The sequence below is a fragment of the Schistocerca cancellata genome, chromosome 2 (genome assembly GCF_023864275.1).
Source record: "Schistocerca cancellata isolate TAMUIC-IGC-003103 chromosome 2, iqSchCanc2.1, whole genome shotgun sequence".
NCBI lineage: Eukaryota > Metazoa > Arthropoda > Insecta > Orthoptera > Acrididae > Schistocerca > Schistocerca cancellata.
The window spans coordinates 754087956-754115001 of NC_064627.1; the positions used below are offsets into that span (position 1 = coordinate 754087956).

Below are 27046 nucleotides of genomic sequence, written 5' to 3' on the forward strand. Positions count from 1 at the left end.
ACACACACACACACACACAACTTGTACACATGTCATACAAAGGAGAAGTATTCAAACAATGGGAACTCCGGGTTGGAATGTCAACAATGTAAGGAAAAGATAGATTGCTGCTTACCGTAAAGATGACACGTTATGTTGCAGATAGGCACAATGAAAAAGACACTTACACAACCATGATAATGCAAAAGACAGGAAATATACTGTTACAGATGACTAAACTCAATTTTTTTTACAATAAATTACGTTTCAAAAAGTTGGGCCATGCTGTCACAGATGGCAGTCGTGTGTGTGAGGTGTGGTTGTTTGTATGAATGACAGTGTACGTGTTTCTTTTTACTTTTCTGACGAAGGCTGTGGCTGAAATCTATATGTGTAAGTGTCTTTCTAATCGTGCCTATCTGCAACTTAAAGTGTCATCTTTATGCTAAGTAGCAATCTTTCTTTCCCTTACAAAGGAGAATCATTGTTATTGGTACTGAAATGTAAAGGCTCTCCTCTTCCAGAAACCAGATCCTATACCTTTGTTGTCGTAAACTGTTAAAAAAAAAAAATGGCTCTGAGCACCATGGAACTTAACATCTGAGGTAATCAGTCCCCTAGAACTTAGAACTACTTAAACCTAACTAAGGACATCACACACATCCATGGTCGAGGAAGGATTCGAACCTGCGACCGCAGCAGCCACGCGGTTCTGGACTGAAGCGCCTAGAACCGCTCGGCCACCGCGGCTAAACTGTTCATAAATAGTGAATGTTGTAAAAGCGTAATATCTAACTTGTCAGTGGGCCACTCCCTGATAAATCGATAATGAGACTAATAACTTAAAAAATCGTTCCTGAAAAAATGCACTTATCAGATGGAGGTGCCAAATATGTTCCAAGAGTAGTTGCATGTGTGTCTTCATATCTTAATTGGTTTAGTGATAGCAGTTATTTTCGAATTTTCTGGCAGTAAAACATTTGCACCACGAGAAAGGAACCCAACTAACTTTCACTTTCAGAAGATGGCTTGCTTTCAATATTTTGAGAAATCAACAGCACAACATACAGTAATATTTCTGAAAACATTTTCAATATTTAACACTAGCTTTGAAGGTTTCAGACACCTGGATTTGCTAATATAGGCATAATTAACAGCCTGTGCTTCTGCAATGTCACTCTTCAAAATCACAAATACAGCAATATGATAAAAAAGGGAAGTTATTGAGAAACATAATTGCTAATGCAGTGTTACCATGGAGGGAGTGTCTTTATTTGTACACAAATTTGTATTTCATCAATTCTACTTCAGTGCAGTTCCAGTCTTGAAATATTAGTGAATTTTTTTTAATGTCTACTGCCATTATACTGACTCACCTGGAGGTGTCTTTATTGTGTCAGAAAGAAACATATTTAGAAGTAGTAAAATGTTAATGGAAACATCTTTTACTGCTGCAAACTACATCTGATGGATTCCAGCAGTATACGAAACTCATGTATTAAGCTTTTAGACAGTATTAACTTTTGCACCATGTATAAATTACTGAGAACTTCATGAACAGATATTCTATTAAATGTACACATCAGCTCTTACTTATTGCAATATGCAATACACTTTGCTTTGTGCATGGAATGCACTCCATTCACATTTAAATGCTTTAATCAAAATTTCTGTTAAATATAGCATTTTTTTAAAAACACATTAAAAAAATTCAGTGTCATGGAATAGTAATTTCTTATGTTTCGCAGACCAGCTCATTCAGACAGACAGTACATACTTAAGTACAACAGTGAGCAAATTTCTGACAGTTATTAACACCAGAATGTACATCTCAATGCACTAACATTTGTTCTTGAAGTCTGAGAAACATCATAAGAGCAAACTGCAATATTTACTATGTCTTGATGAATATACAATGAAATGAACTGCATCTGCTGATCTCTTGACCACCTACCACACTCAACAAATGTATCAAAGTATAAAATTTATTTCATTTAAAAAAATAGCTGTCTACAACTGTCTCAAATGTCCTGTTATATTCATTAATATAATTCTCAAAGGTGCACTGCTTCAAAACTTAACGGTAGTAATGACGTGTGGCATAAAAATAGAGTCAGTGACGCCTTTGGTAGCCTGTTTACTATAATTTTCTTAATTTCAACTTTAGACAAATGTTAGTGCCGCACTTTTTTGCCAAGAGACCTTAATAAATGGATCAGGCTTAGGAATATAAACTGTGCCACAGATTTACCAACAGAAGGTATTGAAATCAACTGAGTATTTTCTAATAAATTCTCCAAATCAAAAGGAATAAATGAAGTGTAGGCCTGGAAAACAAGTGTTAAAATCAGTATCCAAACTGTAACTGAAGTAGTACAAGAATGTTCAGGTTTGAAGGAAGGGTACAGTAATGTAACAATAATTAAAAAAAAAAAAACAGTTGCACAAATACTTCAACGTGCAAACAGTATGAGGTATTTTAAATTCTTATACCTATATGATATAGAAATAATTACAACGTTTCACACAACATTCTTAATTTGTGTGCTTTTCTTCAAACAGAAGCTGCCATTCAGCCAAAACGAAGTTAAGAGAGACTAATGTCCCAGTACATGTTTACACACTCTTCAATATGGCCATTCATAAAATGTTCTTGGGACACAATGGCCTTTCCACCTGGTACACCATAAAATAAGCACACATTCAAAGCATCAACAAAACACTAGACATCACAACTGTCTCTTTGCAATCCATAATTTTCAAAAATTATTTTTTAGCTCATATTATTACAGGAACACTAACTTCTTTTTTATACATAAAGTACTTAATGACAAGGCACAAGCTTCACACGATAAGTCCACATGGAACACAAAGGACAATGGGCCAATATTAAGGCAATGAAGGCTCGTGTCTGAATCAAAAGTAATATTGTACTATTTGGTATTTCACTTATGGTACAAATGATACACACTGCAACATATTGTTAAAACAAAGGAAGATGAGATCACATAATATGTATAAGTCAGTAACCTGTTGGCTGCAAGTCAAATGAATGACAGCAATGTATACATGTGATGATGATAAAAATCCCCAAAACACAGAGAAAAACAGCCTTCCATGCCTTAATTTGTCACATGGCTCACTCTACTGGCTTCACCTGAGCCATCACTTTCCCTTCCCACAATGGAAGGATGTCATTATCATCCATGATTTCCTCCTGAATGACTTTCATGTCCAGATCTTCACACTCCGTCTTAAAGAAATACCTGGAAAAGAATACTGAATTACTTGTATGCACAATGGACATAAATGCTTTTTTGCTTTTAGGAAACCACTATGTAACTTGATATGGTTTACTAAAACCAAATCTAAAATTATTTCCACCTTCAGACACTGTAATAAGTGACCAGAAATATCTAAATACACTGATCAAAACACCTGTGGTGCGGAACTAGTTCCACACAAATGAAAGTAAGGTTCGAAATTACTGTCAATATAACTGACAAACGTCATTCCGATGAGTTAGGTCCCAGCTGATTTCTCATCAAGGAACCACAAGCTAAAGACAGTCACTGTCAAACCCAGCAACAATGTCATCTAAGAAGCGTCCTCAAGAGATTCTGTACACTGCTACTGCCTAGAAGTCTATTAATGTTAGAGCACAACACCGCTCACCTCACTCTGTGATAGCCAACTACGACAGCAGCATCATGATAGCTCAGATCTGGCACTGAGCTAGTATCACTAGGCAGAACTGTGTACCAAAGTTTATAGTTAAAGACTGTAGTACGAGTGCTGCTCCATGTCCAACAAATGACCAAGTTACTGTGGCAAGAAGCAGTACCACAATTGGTTAGTGAGCCTAAATTTTGCCAGTTTAACAGCAACAGAGAAGACTGATCCAAATATTGCACTCAAGTGGAAGCCCACATCACTGCACACACGTTAAAGGTAAGGCATAATTATGTTGTGTTTATAGATATTTCCCAAATTTTGTCTGAAGACATTTATTATAAAGAACTGTTTAGAAAAATTGATGAGCATTACAAGGCACAGATTCATGTCACTGTGGCAAGATTTGAATGTTTTTGCCTGAAGAAGCACCCAGAACAGTCATTAAAACAGTGGATTGCTGAATTTCAAGTGCTAACAAGGCACTGCACGTTCAAGTGTTCTTGCGGACAAAGTTATAGTGATGTTACATTATGTGACACAATAAGGGAAAATGAGTCAGACATGCGCTAGTATCCAAAACTTGCCAGGTCCGGATCTGAAAACAGTTCTGTCAGTTGTAGTTTTTAAATACTGTAAACACAACTGAAGTTGATTTTGAGGCTCCATCTATTTCCTACAAGCCTGCCACTGTGCTATATGTGAACAGATTGCTCAGGAACTGTAACAAGACAATGGGGTGATATAACCTGTTCCTGCAAGCCAGTGGACAACCCCTTAGGTTATACTTAAAAAGCCGTCAGGAGGTTTATGTCTGTGTGCTGATTTCAGAGTTGTGGTAAACCCTCAAACTGTTGTGGATTCATTTCCTCTCCCATGGCCACATGAATTAATGGACATATTCGGGACAGGGCAGATTCTTTTTGAAGACTGATTTATGTGAGGCATATTTACATTTACCGCTGGATGAGCTGTCCAAGTGGTATTTGATGATCAATAGTCACCTTGGATTGTTCCATTTCCAATGGCTACTATTCAGAAGTGCTTCAGATGCTGCTATTTTTCAACATTTCCTGGAACAATTAATAGCAAAAGTCCTTTCCTGTACCAACTATCTGGATGATATGTTTGACGTGGATCTTATTCCTGCTGAACATTTGCAAATTTAGAGTGTTTCAAAAGCACCCACTGAGGATAGCTTAAAGGTTAACCAAAAGAACTTGAATAATTACGACATATGATTTACACTTTGGGGACCAAGTCTGAGCAGAGGTCGGGTTGCAACACTGTATTAAAAAGACGGCACCCGAGTACAGGGTTGCAATTTTCTAAGACATGCAGGCCGCCTATCATTTGAAAATTGGACTCATTTCGTATGAGAACATGTATGGCCATCTTGTGACTTAAGCTCTGACTGGTAGTGCCTTCTGTTGTCAATTTCTAGACTTATTTCGAAAGAAACATTAACGAACATAACAGCTGCTGTTGTGAGCTGAGCCATATGATGACACTGACATAATGTTGTGCATGTCTCTATATGTTTCACATTTTCCTATAATTCTACTACAAATATGTCATGTTTGTCAAGTGAGCAAGAAATGTTTTCTTGGGAAAATGATTATACTTTCTGACATCATATTTTAAAATTTGTAGTCTATCAAAGAACTGGTGTAAATATGAAAAATAAATTTTGAAGCTTGGCCCTTTTTAGCATGAAGATACATCAGTTACACATCTGCCAAGAACACTTTAAAAAACACCATAAATGGCAGGTTTCCTGGGCCCAATGTTGTTCTTCGTTGTCACATAAAGTGTTAATGCACAGAGAATTCATCCAGCTCATTAGCACTTGTCTGCAATTAAAGAATTGCTGGACCCTGTAACATAAAGGAAACATCACGAAGAAATTAAGATATTACATCAAGTTTACTGCAAATGCTGTGCAAATTAGTGCTCCACTGAACCAGTTGCACCTGAAAGGTGTTCTCTTTGTGTGGTTCGAAAAATGTCGGGACACATTTCAGCAGTTAACAGCCAGAAGTCATTTTTGTCCGATTCATTTTGATCCAGCGAAGCCTGTTGGTTTAGCTATGGATGCAGCTTCTTACAGGGCTGGAAATGTTTCTCCCACAGAACTGGTTCATCTGACATGTACACTGCATTTGCCTTGAAAATGTTCAACAACGCACAGTGCAATTACAATCAACTTGAAAAACAGGCACTCATCACTATCTATGGTGTTACCAAGTTCCATCAATATTTGTATGGTTGAAAGTTCTATTTGATTACAGATCACTGGCCTTTAACGGCTTTGCTCAATCCTGTCTCACTGTGGACAGTGCAAAATTTGTAACACTGGGCTCTTTTACTTCTAATTATCAGTACAATTTGCTGTACATGCCCACTGCACAACATTCAAATGCAGGCTTGTCGTCTTTGTTACCGGTCGGTCCTAATATGATGTTTGATTTGTCTGAGGAATCATCCATGAAATCTTCTCGGGTTATCAGCTGAGTGGCATCATCATCTTGTCACAACTTTTCAATTAATACCATACCCATCATCTTCAAGCGAAATCTTCTCGGGTTATCAGCAGAGTGGCACCACCGTTTTGTCACAACATTTCAATGGATTCCGTAGCCATCAAATCCATTGAAACATGGCAACAAGGTGACGATGTCACTCGGTTGATAACCCAAGAAAATTTCATAGCTGAAACACACCGAGAAAGCCTGCAGGCTGAGGAATCATGTTATCAAATTGATACCTAAGATATTGAAATTCTCCAAACTTTTCCTCTTGGCTTTAGATATATTATTGTAGCAACTGCTTCCTCCACAGCTCTTGAGATAGTTTTGCAATACATATGCCATGGGTGGGCATGTAGTTTGAAAGAAGTTGCCCACCCGGTGGCACATCGCTATTATTCGCATTGTCTTGCCATATCCATGTAGTCAGGTGCTCTACTGCTGCATACTGAGAATGACAATGCACAGGTTGAGATTCTCCATTCCCACCAACTGGAAGTTTTGTCACTGTTGCATCAAGGTCATTGGGGCATAGTCTGCACAAAGCAACCTGCCCAATGTCATTATAATTGGAAGGGCAACCTGCCCAAATTCAACAAATGACCTTTTGTAGTATTGTTTGTGTGGAGCCACTCCGCTCCGCTGCAATACTTTTTTCAGTGGCCATGTTGGCAATGCACACACATTGATTTTGCGGCTCCATTCTGGAACACATGACGGTGGTTGGTGGTAGACGTGCACAGTAAATTTTCCTTTGTGATCCCCATGACAGCCACCACATTTGCTAGTACTGTCTTGGCTTTGTCCTCTACTTTTTGTGTCAAATGCCTTCTCGAGATCCTCGTCTTGGACAGCAGACCACAGATCACGTCCAACAATTTTCAAAGTATAACGGTGACACTGAATGATTCATTTGAATGTTTAATTGTCATCACCTTACCATACTGCATCTTCTGCAGCCATTTCAAAATGAGTTTGTTCGACAGGATGAGAGTTTATGGCAAAAAACAGTGTTATCACTCAAGTGTTGGGTCATTCGTCTTATGTCTTTCAAGGTTCCTCTGGGCTGCAACACCTACACACCACAGCATCTAGTCCCTGGATGTGAGTGTGCACTCTCAGGCCAGTTTTTTGGGTGGTGTTACTGGTCACTTGCAAGGTGGATACCAGGGTGCAGACAGGGAGCTGCTATTGGCCATCACTTAAGTCCCTGTCTCCTCATCGACGTCTGAAGTTCAGTCCTCCCTCTCTCCACCCTGTTGTCATCAAGTGAACCAGCACTACACAACTACAGTTTGTGGGTGGGGACTGGGAAGCAGAAATGTGGCGCCATCCGAGGTCCCAGGTTAAAGTTAGTAACCCTCGATGGAGCCACAAGCAAAAGGCAGCTACCGCCAGACACAGCCACGAATCAGAGACGTCAGTCGAGACACACCATCACGAGGTTCTGAGCAGTGCCACTGCTGGAAGTCTACTTATGTCAGAGCTCTAGTTAATATCACTAGTCAGAACTGTGTAATGAAGTTTATAGTTAAATGAACAGTGATATGTGACTGTCATCCAGCACCACTAGAAGTAATACATAGTTGCTATGTTCTGCAACATTACCATAAATATATATTGTCATTCATGTGGAGATGGACTGCTTACATTAGTGTTCAATATTAAAGAGTTTTACTGATCTGAACTAATATTTTATGTGTGCTGTAGTAACTACTATGACTCTTCCAGAAGTAAAACTGTAGTACTGTCATCTATGCTTGATACAACATACATCAAAGTAACAATGAGGTCATCAGGAATTCAGTATAAGCTTAGATTGGAAATGAAGACAGCTGCCCCTGGCTTCTAGTTGTTTAGGGAATACAAGGAAACCTAAATCAGCAAAGCCATACATTTGGGGCAAAGAGGTGTTTAAAACCTTAAAAGCCTCATCTCTTAACCACTCTGCAAACACTGGATAACAGACTTTCATATATAGGATAATAAACTGGAATACACTGATGAAGCTCATCTTTACGTAACGTATATCATTCATACCAATGTTGACGAAAGTTGACAAAACGCTCCTTGTGCATCATCTGATCTGCTAGGCAGATTAAACCTGTAATGATTTATAGAAGAAGAGATGTGGTTTGTTCATTCACTATAGCAATGAAGACAACAGTTCCGGAGACATGGCTTCAATTAAAAAAGTGAAGACAGTGAAAATGACAGTGAAACAGGAGATGTGGATGATGATAGCACTCTTTGAAGGCTGTGGAGTCTATACCTCTTCTGTAAGTTGCAGTTACGAGATGCATCTATGAATTAAAATATGTAATGACAATGCTATGAAAAGGATGATTATCATTCGCCATGCAGCAGAAATGTTTAGTCACAGACAGGCACACATGACCACTGTCTCTGGCTGCCACGACCAGACTGCGAGTAACTGCACATGATGGGAGAAGCAGGAATGGCACATTCTAAAGGGACAGCAGGAGCTGTCCCCACCAAAAAATTTGTGATATATTTTCTCCAGTTTTAAATCAAACAGTTCACATATGACACAATTGTGGCTTAGTATAACTGACAGAAATCTCACATAATCAGGCCCACTTCTCTCTGTTGCAGACACATACAAAGTGTATCATTCTGCAGTGATGAACCAGTTTTTCTTTCCACATCCTATGCATCAAAAGCCGAGGGCCATCAGCAGGTGGCCCTAGCCCTGTACTCCCCCACACTCCTAGCCTGCAGAGACAGTGATGTAACCAACTGGTTTTCCCTTCTCTTCCTCACCCCTTGCCAGAGCATAGCTGCCAGGCAGCAAGCACGGGCCCTGGTGGATGGGCCACTGCATGTGTAGCCCTCTTTCCCCACACCCCAGCCATGACGTGTGGCCAGTGGCAGACGGTCCTCATCCCCCCACACCCCCAGCTCCTAAAACTGCAGTTGCTGTGATGTGACCAGCTGCTTACCTTTCTCCACCTCAGTCCTTGCTCTAGTGCAGCTAAGGATCAGCTCCAGTGGGTCCGGTGGACAGACCACCTCACCCACACCACTCTTTTCCCAAGCCGCAGCAAACCCCGCTGCGTTCCCACTCTCCTACCCATACCACCTGTCCAAAAGTCTTCATGATGTCTGGAGGCAGCCACCTTGGCCCCTCAGCACCCAGCTGTAGCTGTTGACACATGCTTTACTGCATTCATTCCCACCCTCCCACCCCCATCAACTTTGCTTAAAAAGCCCTTTCATTTATTAAGTATGGAAGAATGGAAGAGAAGCTGGAAATCAAGTGGTTAGGTTCATATCAACCAACAGATTTCTTGATGCCTCAACTCAATGGATTAAGAAGTGAACTTTCTGCAACACATGATTCTGTAAAAAGTTTTGGTTAACAGTGAGTGAAGAGAAACAAAAATTATTTTGTTTCTATTGTGTGTTATTTGGTAATCTAGGATTGTGGACAACAGTCGGCTATAAGGATCTAAGCATTTAAGTGAACGAATTAAGAAACAAAGAAAGTGGACAACATTTATAAAATGTTTGTAAATACAAAATGTTTGGCATAAGACATTGCTGATCAGATTGATTCCACGTATAAAATGCCAATTCAGAAACATAATGAATTACTTATGAAGAATAGACACACATCAAACAGAATAGTAGAGTGCTTAATGTTTTGTGGAACTCCTATGAAAAGTGGGAATCAGCAAACCCTGGCAATTTTTTAGATGTTTTATCTCTTCTAGGAAATCTTGACAGTGTGTTAGATGACCCCTGAAGCAGTTCTAGTATCTCTGTATGTAAGTATATGTCACACAGGATACAAAATGAAGTTTTAGACTGTATGTATCAAGTTCACATTGAAGAACTGATAGACACTAATGCTGCCACTTTTGTTTCTCTGCAGGCAGAGGAAACAACAGATATTACATGTGGAAGTAAATTTCTCATTACACTGCAGAATATTAAGGGAAAGAAATCTGTTGAAAGATTCCTTTCGTTTGAAAATGTTAATGATTGGACAGCATGCGGGCTTGGTGAGGTTCTTAAAGGAAGTCTGGAACCTTTCAATGTTCTAGAAAAACTCATTGCCCATGCATGTGATGGTGTAGTAGTAATGTGCAGCAGTCGTGGCAGTTTATATAGACTTTGATGTGAAGTATGTCCACTGTCATGCGCAACAAACGAATTTCGATATTCAGAATGCTTTTAGTAAAAACATAAAACCTGTTAGGTGGTTGTTCACAAATATTTCTGGATTGACAATGCTTTTCTCCTCATGGCTTAAGCGAAGTGATTTGTTACGAACACTATGTGACAAGAGAATTCCTTCAGTCTCTTCAACTAGTTTGAACTTCCAGCCTCACTTAGTAACTAATGTCCAAGGAAACAAATTACGCTTACTGGAATGTTTTCATAAGACTGAAGAAGAAGATTCTTGGGATTCTACACTCCTGGAAATGGAAAAAAGAACACATTGACACCGGTGTGTCAGACCCACCATACTTGCTCCGGACACTGCGAGAGGGCTGTACAAGCAATGATCACATGCACGGCACAGCGGACACACCAGGAACCGCGGTGTTGGCCGTCGAATGGCGCTAGCTGCGCAGCATTTGTGCACCGCCGCCGTCAGTGTCAGCCAGTTTGCCGTGGCATACGGAGCTCCATCGCAGTCTTTAACACTGGTAGCATGCCGCGACAGCGTGGACGTGAACCGTATGTGCAGTTGACGGACTTTGAGCGAGGGCGTATAGTGGGCATGCGGGAGGCCGGGTGGACGTACCGCCGAATTGCTCAACACGTGGGGCGTGAGGTCTCCACAGTACATCGATGTTGTCGCCAGTGGTTGGCGGAAGGTGCACGTGCCCGTCGACCTGGGACCGGACCGCAGCGACGCACAGATGCACGCCAAGACCATAGGATCCTACGCAGTGCCGTATGGGACCGCACCGCCACTTCCCAGCAAATTAGGGACACTGTTGCTCCTGGGGTATCGGCGAGGACCATTTGCAACCGTCTCCATGAAGCTGGGCTACGGTCCCGCACACCGTTAGGCCGTCTTCCGCTCACGCCTCACATCGTGCAGCCCGCCTCCAGTGGTGTCACGACAGGCGTGAATGGAGGGACGAATGGAGACGTGTCATCTTCAGCGATGAGAGTCGCTTCTGCCTTGGTGCCAATGATGGTCGTATGCGTGTTTGGCGCCGTGCAGGTGAGCGTCACAATAAGGACTGCATACGACCGAGGCACACAGGGCCAACACCCGGCATCATGGTGTGGGGAGCGATCTCCTACACTGGCCGTACACCACTGGTGATCGTCAAGGGGACACTGAATAGTGCACGGTACATCCAAACCGTCATCGAACCCATCGTTCTACCATTCCTAGACCGGCAAGGGAACTTGCTGTTCCAACAGGACAATGCACGTCCGCATGTATCCCGTGCCACCCAACGTGCTCTAGAAGGTGTAAGTCAACTACCCTGGCCAGCAAGATCTCCGGATCCGTCCCCCATTGAGCATGTTTGGGACTGGATAGAGCGTCGTCTCACGCGGTCTGCACGTCCAGCACGAACGCTGGTCCAACTGAGGCGCCAGGTGGAAATGGCATGGCAAGCCGTTCCACAGGACTACATCCAGCATCTCTACGATCGTCTCCATGGGAGAATAGCAGCCTGCATTGCTGCGAAAGGTGGATGTACACTGTACTAGTGCCGACATTGTGCATGCTCTGTTGCCTGTGTCTATGTGCCTGTGGTTCTGTCAGTGTGATCATGTGATGTATCTGACCCCAGGAATGTGTCAATAAAGCTTCCCCTTCCTGGGACAATGAATTCACGGTGTTATTTCAATTTCCAGGAGTGTATTACCATAAGAGAAGCAATTGCTTTAAGAAATTTACTTCACAATCCAAACTTTTTGTTCAGTCTATATTTTTTCTACACGCTCACGAAACGTTGATATTTTGTACAACACAGTTCAGATGCAGACTACAAATGCCATGACTATATCCAATGCATTATGTCGTTTTGAGTCAGCGGTTTCTGAAATACAAGAGAACATTGAAAAGTATCGAGTTTCTGACGATGAATGTTTTGCTCCTTGAAGAAAATGTTGTGAATATAGCAATGTACCTAATCTGACAGTAGATTCTAAAGACGTTTGTGGCAGTGTGACCAATCATCTGAAAGGAAGATTCCAAAACTCTCATATACTCAGCAGCTTCGAAATTATTGCTCCAAAAATGTTCACTTCTTTCAAAGAACATTTCCCAGCCACTTTAGTCAATAAATTTTCATTAAGTTACAATCCCTTTATTTTCAATGATAAATTGAAAATTTAACTGTCAGTTATTTATTCCAGTGATATGTTTAACGACATTACATCAGTTTGTGAGCCATTCACCTTTCTTCTGAAACATTCCTTTGAACTATTGTTCACTGAAGTCTACAAAACATTGCAAATTGCACTAACTACATCTGTTTCAACAGCATAAGCAGAGCGCAGTTTCAGTACTTTAAAAATAATTAAAACCTTCCTCAGGAACAGTATGGGTCAGGAAAGGCTGAAATCACTGGTGGTTTTTTCCATCCACAAGGAGGAAATCAGTGAAATTCCAAACATCAGCAACAGAGTAATCAATATGTTTGCCAGTCAAAAGAACAGACATGCAAACTGCTGTGTGAGTATCATATTGGGATAGAGACCTCATTAGTTAACACGCCAGTTGGGTAAAATGTGCATGAAACCATTCCTAGTAAAGGTTTTTCCCAGAGTTTTTGCTCTTGGCCATTTGGCAAAGGCCAGGAGGGCCCCCTATATTGGCTCTCTGGGGCATTCCCATTGGGGAAGAAGTTACATGCTTCCTCCCCCAGTTACACAATACAGGACATTTACCATATTTACTATCTTTAGAATACGTTTATGCAGTATGACATAAATTAAGTTTAATTATGAACACTTCAGAACAATTCCATTATAAAGTTTACTAACTTTTTATCTGGGTCCCACCAATGGAATCGAGTGTGAGCTGCCACTGAGGAGAAGCAGTCTGGGTGGCGGGGATAAGGAGGCGACTTGGGAGGGAAAACAGGGTACGGGTTGGGGACGGTGAAGTGCTGCTTGTGCAAGCATACAGGTATGAGATGGAGAGAGGGTAAGATACTTATGTGCAGTCGGGAGGTTAGATTGAGGATGCGGGGCTGGGGGTGGAGGGGTGGTGGCAAAAGAGAAAAGTAATAAGACTGTGGGTGTCCTTGTGGACTAGAAGGGCTGTAGACTGGGAACAGGGAAGGGGACAGGTGGGTGAAGGACAAGACTAACAAAGGTCGAGTCCAAGAGGGCTACACAAACACAGAATTTATTGCAGGGAGTACTCCTGTCTGTGCAATTCAGAGAACCTGGTGTTGGTAGGAAGGCTCCAGATGGCACAGGAAGTGAAGCACTCATTAAAATGAAGAACATTGTGTTGGGCAGCGTGTTCAGCAATTGGGTGGTCCATCTGTTTCTTTGCCAGTTTGCTGGTTGCCGTTCATGTGGACAGACAGATTGTTGGTTTTCATGCTCATGTAAAATGATGGGATAGGTGATGCTTGCGACCGAACTGTAGTAGGTGATGGTGGGAGGATATATGGGGAAAGTCTTGCATTTAGGTCTATTACAGAGATATGGGCCAGATGCAAGGTGTTGGGAGCAGGTGTTGTGTAGGGATGGATGAGGATATTGTGTAGGTTCGGTGGGTGGCAGAATACCGCTGTGGGAGGGGTGGGGAGGATAGTGGGTAGGACATTCCTCATTTCAGGGCACGATGAGAGGCAGTAATGAAGTACTGAGAAAGCACATTCTTTATATTATCTCGACATATATTTCCAAACTTTTCTTATTACCTGCAAGAGAGTGTTTTTCAATCCCCTGATGTTATGAGCATTTTTCATGCAATGGTTCTACAATATTTGGGTGTGATTTTTATAGATGGGTGATTAATACGACAAAACAGCAAACACCTGCTTTGTAGCAATGGCAACAGCTGCTAACTGTCTCTGACCTCACTTTAGAATATTTCAAGTATAAATCTGAAGTAGTAGTTTGTTCCAAGAGTGTAAATGAGTTTTAGTCATTTGTTGTCAGAGAACAACACAGTGTAACTTCGATTTTGCATTCTCCGTTTTTACATTTTTCACGATTTACACCATAAATCCGTGGCCCCTGTGAAAACCAATAAGATCAACACTAAAAATTCCCTGTTTTTATGTTTCTTCCTAGTAAGATTTACCTGATTATACATTCTTATTCGACATCTCCCTTCACTTCGTCCTGTTTTCTTCCTATTGACATTTGATATGATTAAATTAGTTATAAGTAGCACAAAAGACAGATGGTTCGCACCGAGGGTATTAGCAGAGTTAAAGGAATATTTTAGGCTGTTGCGGAGAGGGAAGACATTAGAGAAGAAATGCTGATGTAATCCACTATTTGCGTTGCCAACACAACTTGCAACGTTTAGCTTCACAACGCAATGATGAAGGGTCAAGAACATTTCACACTATTTTTTGCCGGAACTGACGTAATCATAATGCGGTGGCGCTGTGAAGGCAGTCAGGAATGAGGCTACTGATTTGTCAATCACTATAATAGCATCAAGCTAATGTTTACGAATGTGCTAGTGACAGGAGAATCTCAGCTGCAGCAAGAACTCTTTAGCAGAATATGTTTGTGGTTGCACAACATGCAAAATATCTGTAACAAGGAAGAATATGGATCTTATTGGTCATCATTACATTTGCTGCAATTTAAGCTGTCCTCTTAGGTTCCCACCTAACCACACACTCTGAAATAACCACATACTTGAAAATAATCAGCAAAGTATTTGTGACAAGGAACATTGTGAATTTTATTGCTGCTCATTTACCTCACAGGAATGTAAGCAGTTCTCTGCTCATGCTCGGGAATCACCAGACATTAGGAAATAAACAGGCACATATTTATTTCATCCTTTGTTCTCTAACCAGACAGAAATGTTTAACAACATGTTTTTGTATTGTCTGCCACATCATGTCTAGAGATGAGGAAACTGTAATATGTGCTGCTGCATTATTAATACTAGAAGGTTCACGCAAACGCAATCAGAGACACTGTCGTCGTCCATTCTTTTTTATTTATTTGTTTATTGTGAATTGTTACCTGAAGGCCATAAGCATCTCTCAGTGTTTCATAGTTTGCATTTATCAAAGAATTTTGTAATTGGTTTTAAAACTACAATATTACTTTGATGGAGAGTTTGTATCGTAGTTGGTAATGGTTGATAATATCAGATGAGGTGTTATAAGAAATTGATTTGTTGGTCTGTACACAATCGTAGCCTTTCATGAGGAAACACACACTATAGAACAGGAGTAAGCAACCACAAAGCCTTCATGATCTACTATTCCGTAGCAACATATCAAAGTGATCTACTTTTAAAAATTAAATTGCTACATTTTTAATTTTTGGATACTGGTACTGTAAAACAACTATTTAAAATAAAAGTTTTAAATCTTCACTATGTATTCGAAACATAATAATTTTATTTCATAATATTCTCAAGTATATTCTTACATTTATAACACAAGAATCATTTAACTTCTAATGTGAAATCTGAGTAGCTGTTTTGCCAACAATGCCCTTGATATTTGGTGTATAACTTGTTACACTTGGTCGAATCCAGATGTTCATCAGTCAACCTTGTTCTGACTTTATTTTTAATAAAGTTCATATTTGAAATCAGTGATTCATACAGGTAGGTAGAAGCAAACAAGGCCTTTATTCTAAGAGCAACGTTAACTAAGATAGGGTATTTCTCCTGAGGAATTAGAGGCTAGCAGGTTTTGGGTTCTGCAACACTTTTGAGAAACAAATAATTTTTAATGATATTATTTCAAGTTCAAGAGCTGCCCTATCTATGTCAAAAACTTTTGCAATGGAAGAAAATATTTTCAATAGTTCAATGTTAGCCCAAGGGAAAGATACAAACTGGGTTACCACTGAAATCTTTTTAAAGTCTGAAAACCGATCACTGAAATCATCCCTCAAAAGTTGTTGTTGTTGTTGTTGTGGTCTTCAGTCCTGAGACTGGTTTGATGCAACTCTCCATGCTACTCTATCTTGTGCAAGCTTCTTCATCTCCCAGTACCTACTGCAGCCTACATCCTTCTAAAACTGCTTAGTGTATTCATCTCTTGGTCTCCCTCTTCGATTTTTACCCTCCATGCTGCCCTCCAGTACTAAATTGGTGATCCCTTCATGCCTCAGAACATGTCCTACCAACCGATCCCTTCTTCTAGTCAAGTTGTGCCACAAACTCCTCTTCTCCCCAATTCTATTCAATACCTCCTCATTAGTTATGTGATCTACCCATCTAATCTTCAGCTTTCTTCTGTAGCACCACATTTCGAAAGCTTCTATTCTCATCCCTCAAATAGGAGTTCATTATTTCATGACATTCACTATTGTAAGGTATCTCACTTTCTTCTATCTGTGCCTTCAGAGTTGAAAAATGTCTTAATTCACCCCTCTTCAGGCAGCACTCCCACAGAAACAATTTTTAGTAAAAGAATTTACTTCACATATCATATCAGCAATATCTTCATTATTACCTTGAAATTTCAAATTCAGTTCATTAAGCTTTTGTGTTAGGTCAATTAAAATGCAAAATCCATAAGCCAAAGAGGATCTTCAATACAAGCTGACAGACTATCCTCATCTTGTTCTTGCAAAATCAGTTTGATAGCTGGTAAAAGGTTGTGGAAACGTTGCAGCACTTTTCCCTTGCTGAGCCAACGCACTTCAGTGTGGAGCAGTAGATCTCCATTCTGTAGTTCTAGTTCATTTGCCAAATCTTTGAAAAGTCTTCTTTGAAGAGAGTGACAGCTAATTTTGTTGACTATCTTTACAACATTATTCATAGTTTCATTGAAATTTAAAAACTTTCCACACAGAGACTGCTGATGTAAAATACAGTGATATGTTAAAAATGGTGGAAAACTTTCATCTCTTTGGCACAGAGCTATAAAATCACTTTTAGAGCCTCTCAAGGCTGGGGCTCCATCTATGTTAATGCTTACAAGCTTGTGAACAGGTATTCTCTTCGATAGAATGAGTTGCTTCATGGCAAAAATATATCTTCTCCTCTTGTATGGCCTTTCAAAGAAATTACTTTCAAAAGTTCTTCCTTGATGGTAAAGTTATTACAAACCATCCTTACAAAAACTGGCAACTGAGCAGTACCTGTTGCATCAATGGACTCATTTAATTGCATTGAAAAATAACTGCACTAATCCAAATCTGTTTTCAGTTGAGAGAAAACGTCATTAGACATATTTTCAACTCTCCTTCTGACCATTCTTGATGAAAGGTGAAGGGATTCGATGGCAGTTTCTCGAAATGCTTCTTTTATGAATTCACCATCTTTGAAGGGTTCTTCCTTTTCGCCAATGCACTTGAAACATGATAAGAAGCAAGAGTAGAAGCAATACTTTTGTCTACTGGTTTTGTGAGCATGCTTTGTTGAGCACTTAATTGATTTTTAAGTTTCTTGATTTACTCTTTTCTCAGTTTGGAGTTTACAGGAAACTTAGTGTTAACACATGGGTGCACAATTTTGAAATGTCTCTCAATGTTTGTCTTTTTCACAAATGCAATCTTAGTGTCATATAATAAACAAATGCATGTGCCATTTCTTTCTGTTACGAAAAATTCGTGTTCCCATTTGGAATGAAAATGATAAAATTTACGTTTTTTTGATACACAACTCATTATGCGTGAAGTCGCTGCACTACTAGTACATTCTCGAAAAGTATCAACAAGGTCTGCAACTACGCATGCTCAGTGCTGAGTACTGACAGCACAAAAAAGTTCTACCTATGTCCTTTCTACACTCTATTACATCATAGAAAGAGGTAGTACACGGCACAAAACTCGCCACCTTCTCCTGACACATATTGAACACATTTCACAAAGATGAGTGAAACACTGCAGCAATGAGTGGTGTGCAGATGGCAGCTGATTTAACTAATGCGGCAAAACATATTAGAGGCTCAAGGTAGATGTTGGTACCAGTTCTACGCTGTTATCAACAAACAAAACAACTTGTGTCGAACGAGAACGCATTTTTACTGCTATTGAAAACAACTGATGATTTCATTCAACAATTTTTCTTTTGCACTCTCAGTACTCGTGCGGTCTACCAAATAAGCACTGATGATCTACCAGTAGATTGCAATCGACGTGTTGCTGACCATTGCTATAGAACAACTGGTGTGAAAAACTTGGTACATATCAGAACTGAGTATGGAAGACAGCTCTAGTCTCTGTAATTTCACTTGGATATCATCTAGCAATTTTGAATTTCTGGCATATATGATATCACCATTTCTATATAAAAAAATAGAAATTTCAGGAAAGCAATTACAACCAGACATGCTGTTAGTCTTAGTCTTCTGTCAATGGGAGATACATTACAGAGAAAGCTATGACAAATATCCTTATTTTGTTTTCTATGCAGTCTTTCTCAGTATTCTACCAAATTTAGCAGCATTTTTCTGCAGATCATCTTGTTTTATTACTGTTCTAGTACTGCATCCTTATATATTCAGCCTGGTACAATGATATCAACTCAACAGTCTGCTGCCTTGTCCACTGCAATCCCCCTCCCCGGAGATACATTACAGCAAGAGAAAATAGAACACCTAACAAGTCTATATAACAGACGACACAATGTAACACAAACATACACTTGCTCCATGCAGCAGTGGCTGGCGTGAAACATTGTATCCTTTGATCGGTACCGACAGTGCTACAGATAAGTGTCTGTGTTTCGAAAGATGTTTCCAGACAGTTTCCACATCAAGTAGCCAGAAACACGTTTCAAAAACATGTTTCAAGCTTAGTGTGTATGCGGCTCGAAGTCTATTTGATCCAATTAAGCTGCCATTGGCTACAGAAGGAAAACACACACCACCACACATTAGATTACAACGCCTTTGAATGTACTTCACAGTTTTTGGTTTAATTCACCATGTTCATAATTCCAAACCCCCCCTCCCGCGAGGGAACACAAAGGAAAGATGTCTGAGATACCTGTGTTTTGATATGTAATTTGTGGTTGTAGCATGTCGGAAAATATGCTCGATTACCTTGTACTGAGATATAAATTTCAATCTTTAGATGAGGTTTTATTTGCTGCAATTTTTTGAGAACTGATGAAATTCATTACTGCAAATTGTTTTATACACGTATTGTACATTTAATTTCCTTCACTTGTTGTTGTTGTTGTTGTGGTCTTCACTCCAGGGACTGGTTTGATGCAGCTCTCCATGCTACTCTATCCTGTGCAAGATTCTTCACCTCCCAGTTCCTACTAGAGATGGGCAAAACTGTTCTTTTCAGAGATTGGATCAGAACTGTTCACTCCCTGAAATGAATTAGCTCTTTTTCATGACTCACCACTCATTTACAATAGAAAATAAATGGAAGGCACATTGCCCTTTAAACTTGGTTTATTCCAGTACTATACCTGTATTTTGATCGTATTTGATCCTATTTTGAAGTAACACAGATAATGAGTAAGAATTTTGTATTGTTTATTGAAATTTCCACGATATGACAAAGTTTTTGATTATTGATTTATTTTGCACTATCGTGGTTTTTTGGGTGATCGGAAAATGTTGTCACTTGAGATTTACATTAACAATATATTTGGCTATAATGTATTAAAATTTCATTAACCTCATACAAATACATCGCAAGCCATATATTTTTAAAGTGAACGTTTCTTTCCAAAGACGCCTAAAATCGCAAAATCCGTACCAGAATAAGAAAAAAAAAATATAAATTTGACTGTAAAACGAAAGTGATGCATATAACCTTACGCAGAATAAAACAAGGAAAATATTGGTGTATCACATTTTGCGATAAGTTTATCGGTTCGCTCGTAATTAAAGCGTAAATTCGAGCGTCCATAATAAAAATCCTATAGTAAGAGGAGTCATCAGGAACCTAATCTAATCAGTTTAAACAAATAAAAATAAAATAAAAACAATTGATGTATACATAACATAATAATGTAATATACATAGCGGTATTACTACGAAGAACAATATCCAGTAGGGACGAACTCCGATGCAGAGGCGCTGAGTCGAGCAGGTCGAGCCGCGAGCTGTATTACTGCGTGAGCTGAGACCGCAGAGACCAGAGTGACACCTGAGTCGCTTTGCTCAACGCTCTGGCTAGAGTTGAGACGGTGGGGTGAGCGTTGAGCGGGCGAGTTCCGAGGGTGGGGGGAGCGGTGAACTCACCCACTCCGAGACAAATCGTCCGTTCCCTTGCGAGCAGGTTGTTGCAATTAGTTCCTATGTTATCTGCTAGGTGGCTCTCTGTCTTGTTGCTCTCATCAACTGCCCAGAGGGCAGGACGTGCGACTGAAACGATCGCCGACAGAGTGCGATGCCAAGTTAATCTGCGCCAGACACTCACTGCACGCGGCAGAGGACGCACAGAGACGGCACGGCATATGTGAAACACAAAATCCAATGGGGCACTGCACAATGCAGGCAGCCAAGGTAGAAGCAGGGCAGAGGCCGGCGCTGGCTGTGTTGTGTGGCGTGCACTGTGCTCTGACCAGCAGAGGCGCTGCTGATATGCTCCGTCTCTCTCTCTCTCTCTCTCTCTCTCTCTCTCTCTCTCTCTCTCTCTCTGCCGTGGGAAACGTTTGGAGCTACCGTTCTTTTTTTCTGAATCACTGATTGTTCACTCCTTTGAAAGATTCAACTCTATGAATTAGTTCAAGAGCGGATCCCCCATCTCTAGTTCCTACTGCAACCTAAATCCTCCTGAATCTGTTTAGTGTATTCATCTCTTGGTCTCCCTCTACAATTTTTACCCTCCACACTGCCCTCCAATACTAAATTGGTGATCCCTTGATGCCTCAGAATATGCCCTACCAACCAATCCCTTCTTCTAGTCAAGTTGTGCCACAAATTTCTCTTCTCCCCAATTCTATTCAGTACCTCATTAGTTATGGAATCAACCCATCTATTCTTCAGCATTCTTCTGTAGCACCACATTTCGAAAGCTTCTATTCTCTTCTTGTCTAAACTATTTATCGTCCACGTTTCACTTCCATACATGGCTACACTCCATACAAATACTTTCAGGAACGACTTCCTGACATTTAAATGTATACGCGATGTTAACAAACTTCTCTTCTTCAGAAATGCTTTCCTTGCCATTGCCAGTCTACATTTTATATCCTCTCTATTTCAACCATCATCAGTTATTTTGCTCCCCAAATAGCAAAACTCCTTTACTACTTTAAGTGTCTCATTTCCTAATCTAATTCCCTCAGCATCACCCGACTTCATTTGACTACATTCCATTATCCTTGTTTTGCTTTTGTTGATGTTCATCTTATACCCTCCTTTCAAGACACTGTCCATTCCGTTCAACTGCTCTTCCAAATCCTTTGCTGTCTCTGACAGAATTACAATGTCATCGGCGAACCTCAAAGTTTTTATTTCTTCTCCATGGATTTTAATACTTAGTCCAAATTTTTCTTTTGTTTCCTTTACTGCTTGCTCAATATACAGATTTAATAACATCGGGGATGGGCTACAACCCTGTCTCACTCCCTTCCCAACCACTGCTTCCCTTTCATACCCCTTGACTCTTATAACTGCCATCTGGTTTCTGTACAAATTGTAAATAGCCTTTCACTCCCTGCATTTTACCCCTGCCACCTTCAGAATTTGAAAGAGAGTAGTCCAGTCAACATTGTCAAAAGCTTTCTCTAAGTCTACAAATGCTAGAAACGTAGGTTTGCCTTTCCTTAATCTATTTTCTAAGATAAGTCGTAGGGTCAGTATTGCCTCACGTGTTCCAAAATTTCTACAGAATCCAAACTGATCTTCCCTGAGGTCGGCTTTGACCAGTTTTTCCATTTGTCTGTAAAGAAAATTTTGCAGCAGTGGTTTATTAAACTGATAGGTTGGTAATTTTCACATCTGTAAACATCTGCTTCCTTTGGGATTGGAATTATTATATTCACTTATACAGATTTTATGCAATTGGTGATGATTATAATTTTTAATCGTATATGCCCATTACATATGTTTTTGCTCGTATTTTAGGGGTTTTAATATTTTCCTTGATTCTGAATTTTTCTCAATTTACCGGTTTTTAAGGCTGAACCCCACAAAAACATAAAATAGGGGTTTCACTGTACTTTTTTTATGCCCTAATCAATTAGGTTCCACCATTTTCACTGTAGGTGGTTGTGGGCCATTTTACCTTAAACAACTTCCAACACTTCCATTAGTTTGAATATAAGCCAACTGTGATAAAATGGCAACTTATCAATCATGTCCAAAACGAATCATTCACTCTGTGGTGGAGTGTGGATTAGGAAGTTATCAGTCATGTTTCCAGCTGATGGGTCAAAGATGGTTACTGACCTGTAGCAATACTGAGTGTCTTCATTCCTACTTATTCCAGATACAACTTTCTTCCCCAACACATCAAGGTAACTAATGCTTCTACTATAATAATTCCCAACACATCAAGGTAACTAATGCTTCTACTATAATAATTCAACTTTTCAAAATACTGAATAAGCAAATGAATTATGAACACAACAATGTTGCAACTTCTGAATTTGGAGAGGAGGGGGGGGGGGGGGGGGGGGATATCCTTTCGCAACGGTAATGCAGGAAGGTGGAGATTATCTCATGGGCTTCCTTGCCATGCTTAGAAGATAAATTAAAGACACCAACAACTGCTTCCTGAAATCTTCACTTTTTAAAATACTGACGGAAGTACTACCTTCAGTCTATCATGATGCTGAATATGTATGAGTCTGCTACTTCCCACTTCTCCTTCCATTTTGATATTGAAATCTACATATGATCTTTTGATTGTGAGACATTCTTGCTAAAGTTGAATGTATTCTGCACTCTTATGAAAATGGTGTTTTCCTCTAAGCACCTCCCTAAGAAGAGTGGTAGCCTGCCGAGGCACAGAGATTTCAACTCAAGGTTCCTTTTTTGGATCTTTTCATAAATGGTAGATTTTTAGTAAGCCCCTCTAGACCTTCCTGAATGTTACTGGCACTTCCTTTTTATTATAATAATAATAACAATAATACAACATCAACAAACATTCCTTGTCCTGATGTAAGTAACAGCAACTTTTGAATGTAGCTGTTCTGGAGAACAATCTTACTTTAACTGTTGTAAGACAGTACTTACAAATATTTCTCACAAACCAGTTGGGGTCATTTTTATTTAGGTTACAAAGTTGTCTTTAAATATGTCTGCTTGTGTCTGTATATGTGTGGATGGATATGTGTGTGTGTGCGAGTGTATACCCGTCCCTTTCTCCCCCTAAGGTAAGTCTTTCCACTCCCGGGACTGGAATGACTCCTTTCCCTCTCCCTTAAAACCCACATCCTTTCGTCTTTCCCTCTCCTTCCCTCTTTCCTGATGAGGCAACAGTTTGTTGCGAAAGCTTGAATTTTGCGTGTATGTTTGTGTTCGTTTGTGTGTCTGTCGACCAGCCAGCACTTTCATTTGGTAAGTCACATCATCTTTGTTTTTTAGGTATATTTTTCCTTCGTGGAATGTTTCCTTCTATTATAACCATATTACACTGACCTGCCTACACTGTGATGCATTCTATGTGGGAATGACCAGCAACAAACTGTCCATTCGCATGAATGGACACAGGCAGACAGTGTTTGTTGGTAATGAGGATCACCCTGTGGCTAAACATGCCTTGGTGCACGACCAGCACATCTTGGCGCAGTGTTACACCGTCCGGGTTATCTGGATACTTCCTACTAACACCAACCTATCCGAACTCCGGAGATGGGAACTTGCTCTTCAATATATCCTCTCTTCCCGTTATCCACCAGGCCTCAATCTCCGCTAATTTCAAATTTCCGCCACTCATACCTCACCTGTCATTCATCAACATCTTTGCCTCTGCACTTCTGCCTCAACTGACATCTCTGCCCAAACTCTTTGTTTTTAAATATGTCTGCTTGTGTCTGTATATGTGTGTGTGTGTGTGCGCGCGCGCGCGCGAGAGTGTATACCCGTCCTTTTTTCCCCCCTAAGGTAAGTCTTTCCGCTCCCGGGACTGGAATGACCCCTTACCCTCTCCCTTAAAACCCACATCCTTTCGTCTTTCCCTCTCCTTCCCTCTTTCCTGATGAGGCAACAGTTTGTTGCGAAAGCTTGAATTTTGTGTGTATGTTTGTGTTCGTTTGTGTGTCTGTCGACCTGCCAGCACTTTCATTTGGTAAGTCACATCATCATCTTTGTTTTTAGGTATATTTTTCCTTCGTGGAATGTTTCCCTCTATTATTACAAAGTTGTAAGGCATTCACACGAGCTTGAAACAATTGTAATGTGGTAGATGTATCAGAGATTGCACTGTAACAACTGTTTTACCTCAAAGCAAATCTACATCATTGATGTGCTCACTGAAAGATTGATTTGTCTTCTTATTTTTGTCATAAAGGTTTCTACCATCCTGACAACATGAGCTGCTAGCCTATGATTTCTGCTGCCTGTAGAGTTTTCTGAAGCTTATAATTATGCAAACCATTGGTGCTGACTATCCATCAGCTTAAGAATCCCAGTTTCATGACCCTGCACAAAGTAATCACTTCTGAGATGCTTACCATATAACAATACACAGGAGATGTGTAAATTAAGGACGCTACAGACATGGGAAGCATTATACGATCAGTTACTTTCAATCAGGAATGAACCTTGGGGAGTAAACATTTTTCCTTTTACAAAGGAGTAATACTATCTCCATCAACTTGGTTTTAAAGGCAGACAGATCTGCTACACAGTACTGAGCTCAGAACTGGTAAATCTGTCCATTTTTCCAATCTGTAAGCTCTTTATGGTGCATATGCTCCTGCGCACATACATCATCAGTTGTACGTGAATGTTAATTATATTATAACAAGGGGGAGTCAAATGAAAACCTTAAAAGTGTAATTAAAAATTGACACTTCATGCCGTTGATCTGTAAGTTGGCAGTATTGTTACCAATTATGTAAGGAATACCCTACAGGTGCAGTATACCACATACAAGTGAAACACAGCCACAATAAGAGTTCAAAATGGCTTGCAACATGCACAAGGAAGAACAGCATTCTATCATGTGTTTTCTGATCAGTGAAAGTACAGAACATTTAAATCCATCAGCAAATGAAGGTCCAGTATGGTGATGCACATCTATCACTGCCAAGTGTATGAGTGGAGTAGAAAGTTCAAAAATGGCAAGACTTTTGTGGCAATGCTCAACACGCAGGTCAGGCACATTATGTTGTGGCGCCAGAGTCTACATGCAGCAGTTGAAACCACTGTGATGGAAAATCAGCACTTGAAGGTGAATGAAATAACAGCAAATCTGAACATTAGTAATGGCTCAACACATCATATATGAAATGCTTAAGTTCCACAAAAGTCTTTGAAAGATAAGTATCATGGCAGCTCACTCCAGAACCGTTAGAACGACGCGTTGACATCTGCGAAGAACTGTGGCAGTGCTTTGAAGCAGAAGGTGACGATTTCTTCGTGAGAATCATTAGTGGAGAAAGAAGTCTTGATACACTACCAACAACATGAAACAAAGAGACCATGCAGGGAAAAGTGCCCTTCCTTATCATCAAAGCCCAAGATATTCTGGATGCAGCAATGTGCACAGGGAAGCTTTTGCAGATTCTCTTTTATGAGGAACGATGCATTGCCTTTGAACAGTATATGACTAGGGGAAACACCATCATCAGTGCGCCATATTCTAATACGTTAAAAAATCAGCGTCGGCCTGCAATAAGATCAAAGCGATGTGGACTTATGGCTGTGTCATTATGCAACATGACAATGCTTGGCCTCGTACTGCCAGTGCCACTATCAATGAGCCGCACTATGATACTCTGCCACACCTGCAATACTCACCAAACCCTGCACCGAGTGATTAACACATGTTTGCACCACTCAAAGAGGCAACAGGAGGAAAGAAGAAAAGAAATTTCATTTCGATGTAAAGGTGCAGCAGGAAGTGCACAAGTGGCTGCGCCCACAACCAAAATAATTTTTTTTTTCTTCAGAGGAATCCATGCACTTCCTACGCACTGTAGGAAGTGTGTTGAATGACAGGAAGACTTATGTTGAAAAACTGGACACTTGTGTTACACTCTATATTATAAAAATTTGATGGTTTTTGTTTGACTCCCTCTTAAAATATCATTGTATTTAAAGGGTTACCTGGTAAGCCAGCATATGGTGGACGTAAATGTGCTTGAGAGAGAGAGAGAGAGAGAGAGAGAGAGAGAGAGAGAGAGAGATAGGGATAAGACATTAGCACAAATGCTTACAGCCAAATAGTTACCAACCATCAAAAGTACTGAAGAGCATCAGGACGGGACTATTTAAAAAAAAACTTTATCTTGTTCAACTTCATGACAAATGAATCCGCAGTAAAAGAGGGAGGTGAACCCACAGTTGCATGAAATTTCTCATTAAGGATAATGACAATTCTGCCAAAATTTGACAGTTCATTCCCATAGTCCAGGGAACTGCACTTTTCCCACCCTGGGTGAAGCACTAGTGCTATGCATTCAAGAAATTACAGGGTGTGTTGGAAATATCACCCTCTTGTGCTGTTAGTGTAGCAGCACCACAATCCAGAGCACTGAAGCTATTTGTGAACTCACTGAAGGTGGCTGGTACTTAATCATGCTTGAAATCTCTGATAATTCAGATACTAAAGTATCCATTTAATCATTCAAAAAGAATTGGTATTCAAAGAAGAGTTAGTTTATA

General features: G+C 40.2%; 1 protein-coding gene across 3 annotated transcripts in view; it reads right to left on the reverse strand.

Moving 5' to 3' along the window:
- Positions 1-1229: 1229 nt before the first annotated feature.
- Positions 1230-27046, reverse strand: part of LOC126162574 (axin) — a 265930-nt gene continuing 240113 nt past the window's right edge. For all 3 annotated transcript variants that reach the window (XM_049919166.1, XM_049919167.1, XM_049919165.1), the window contains one exon: positions 1230-3245. In XM_049919166.1, the coding sequence (XP_049775123.1) occupies positions 3119-3245 (127 nt within the window). In that variant the 3' untranslated portion in view covers positions 1230-3118. The remainder of the gene's footprint in view (positions 3246-27046) is intronic.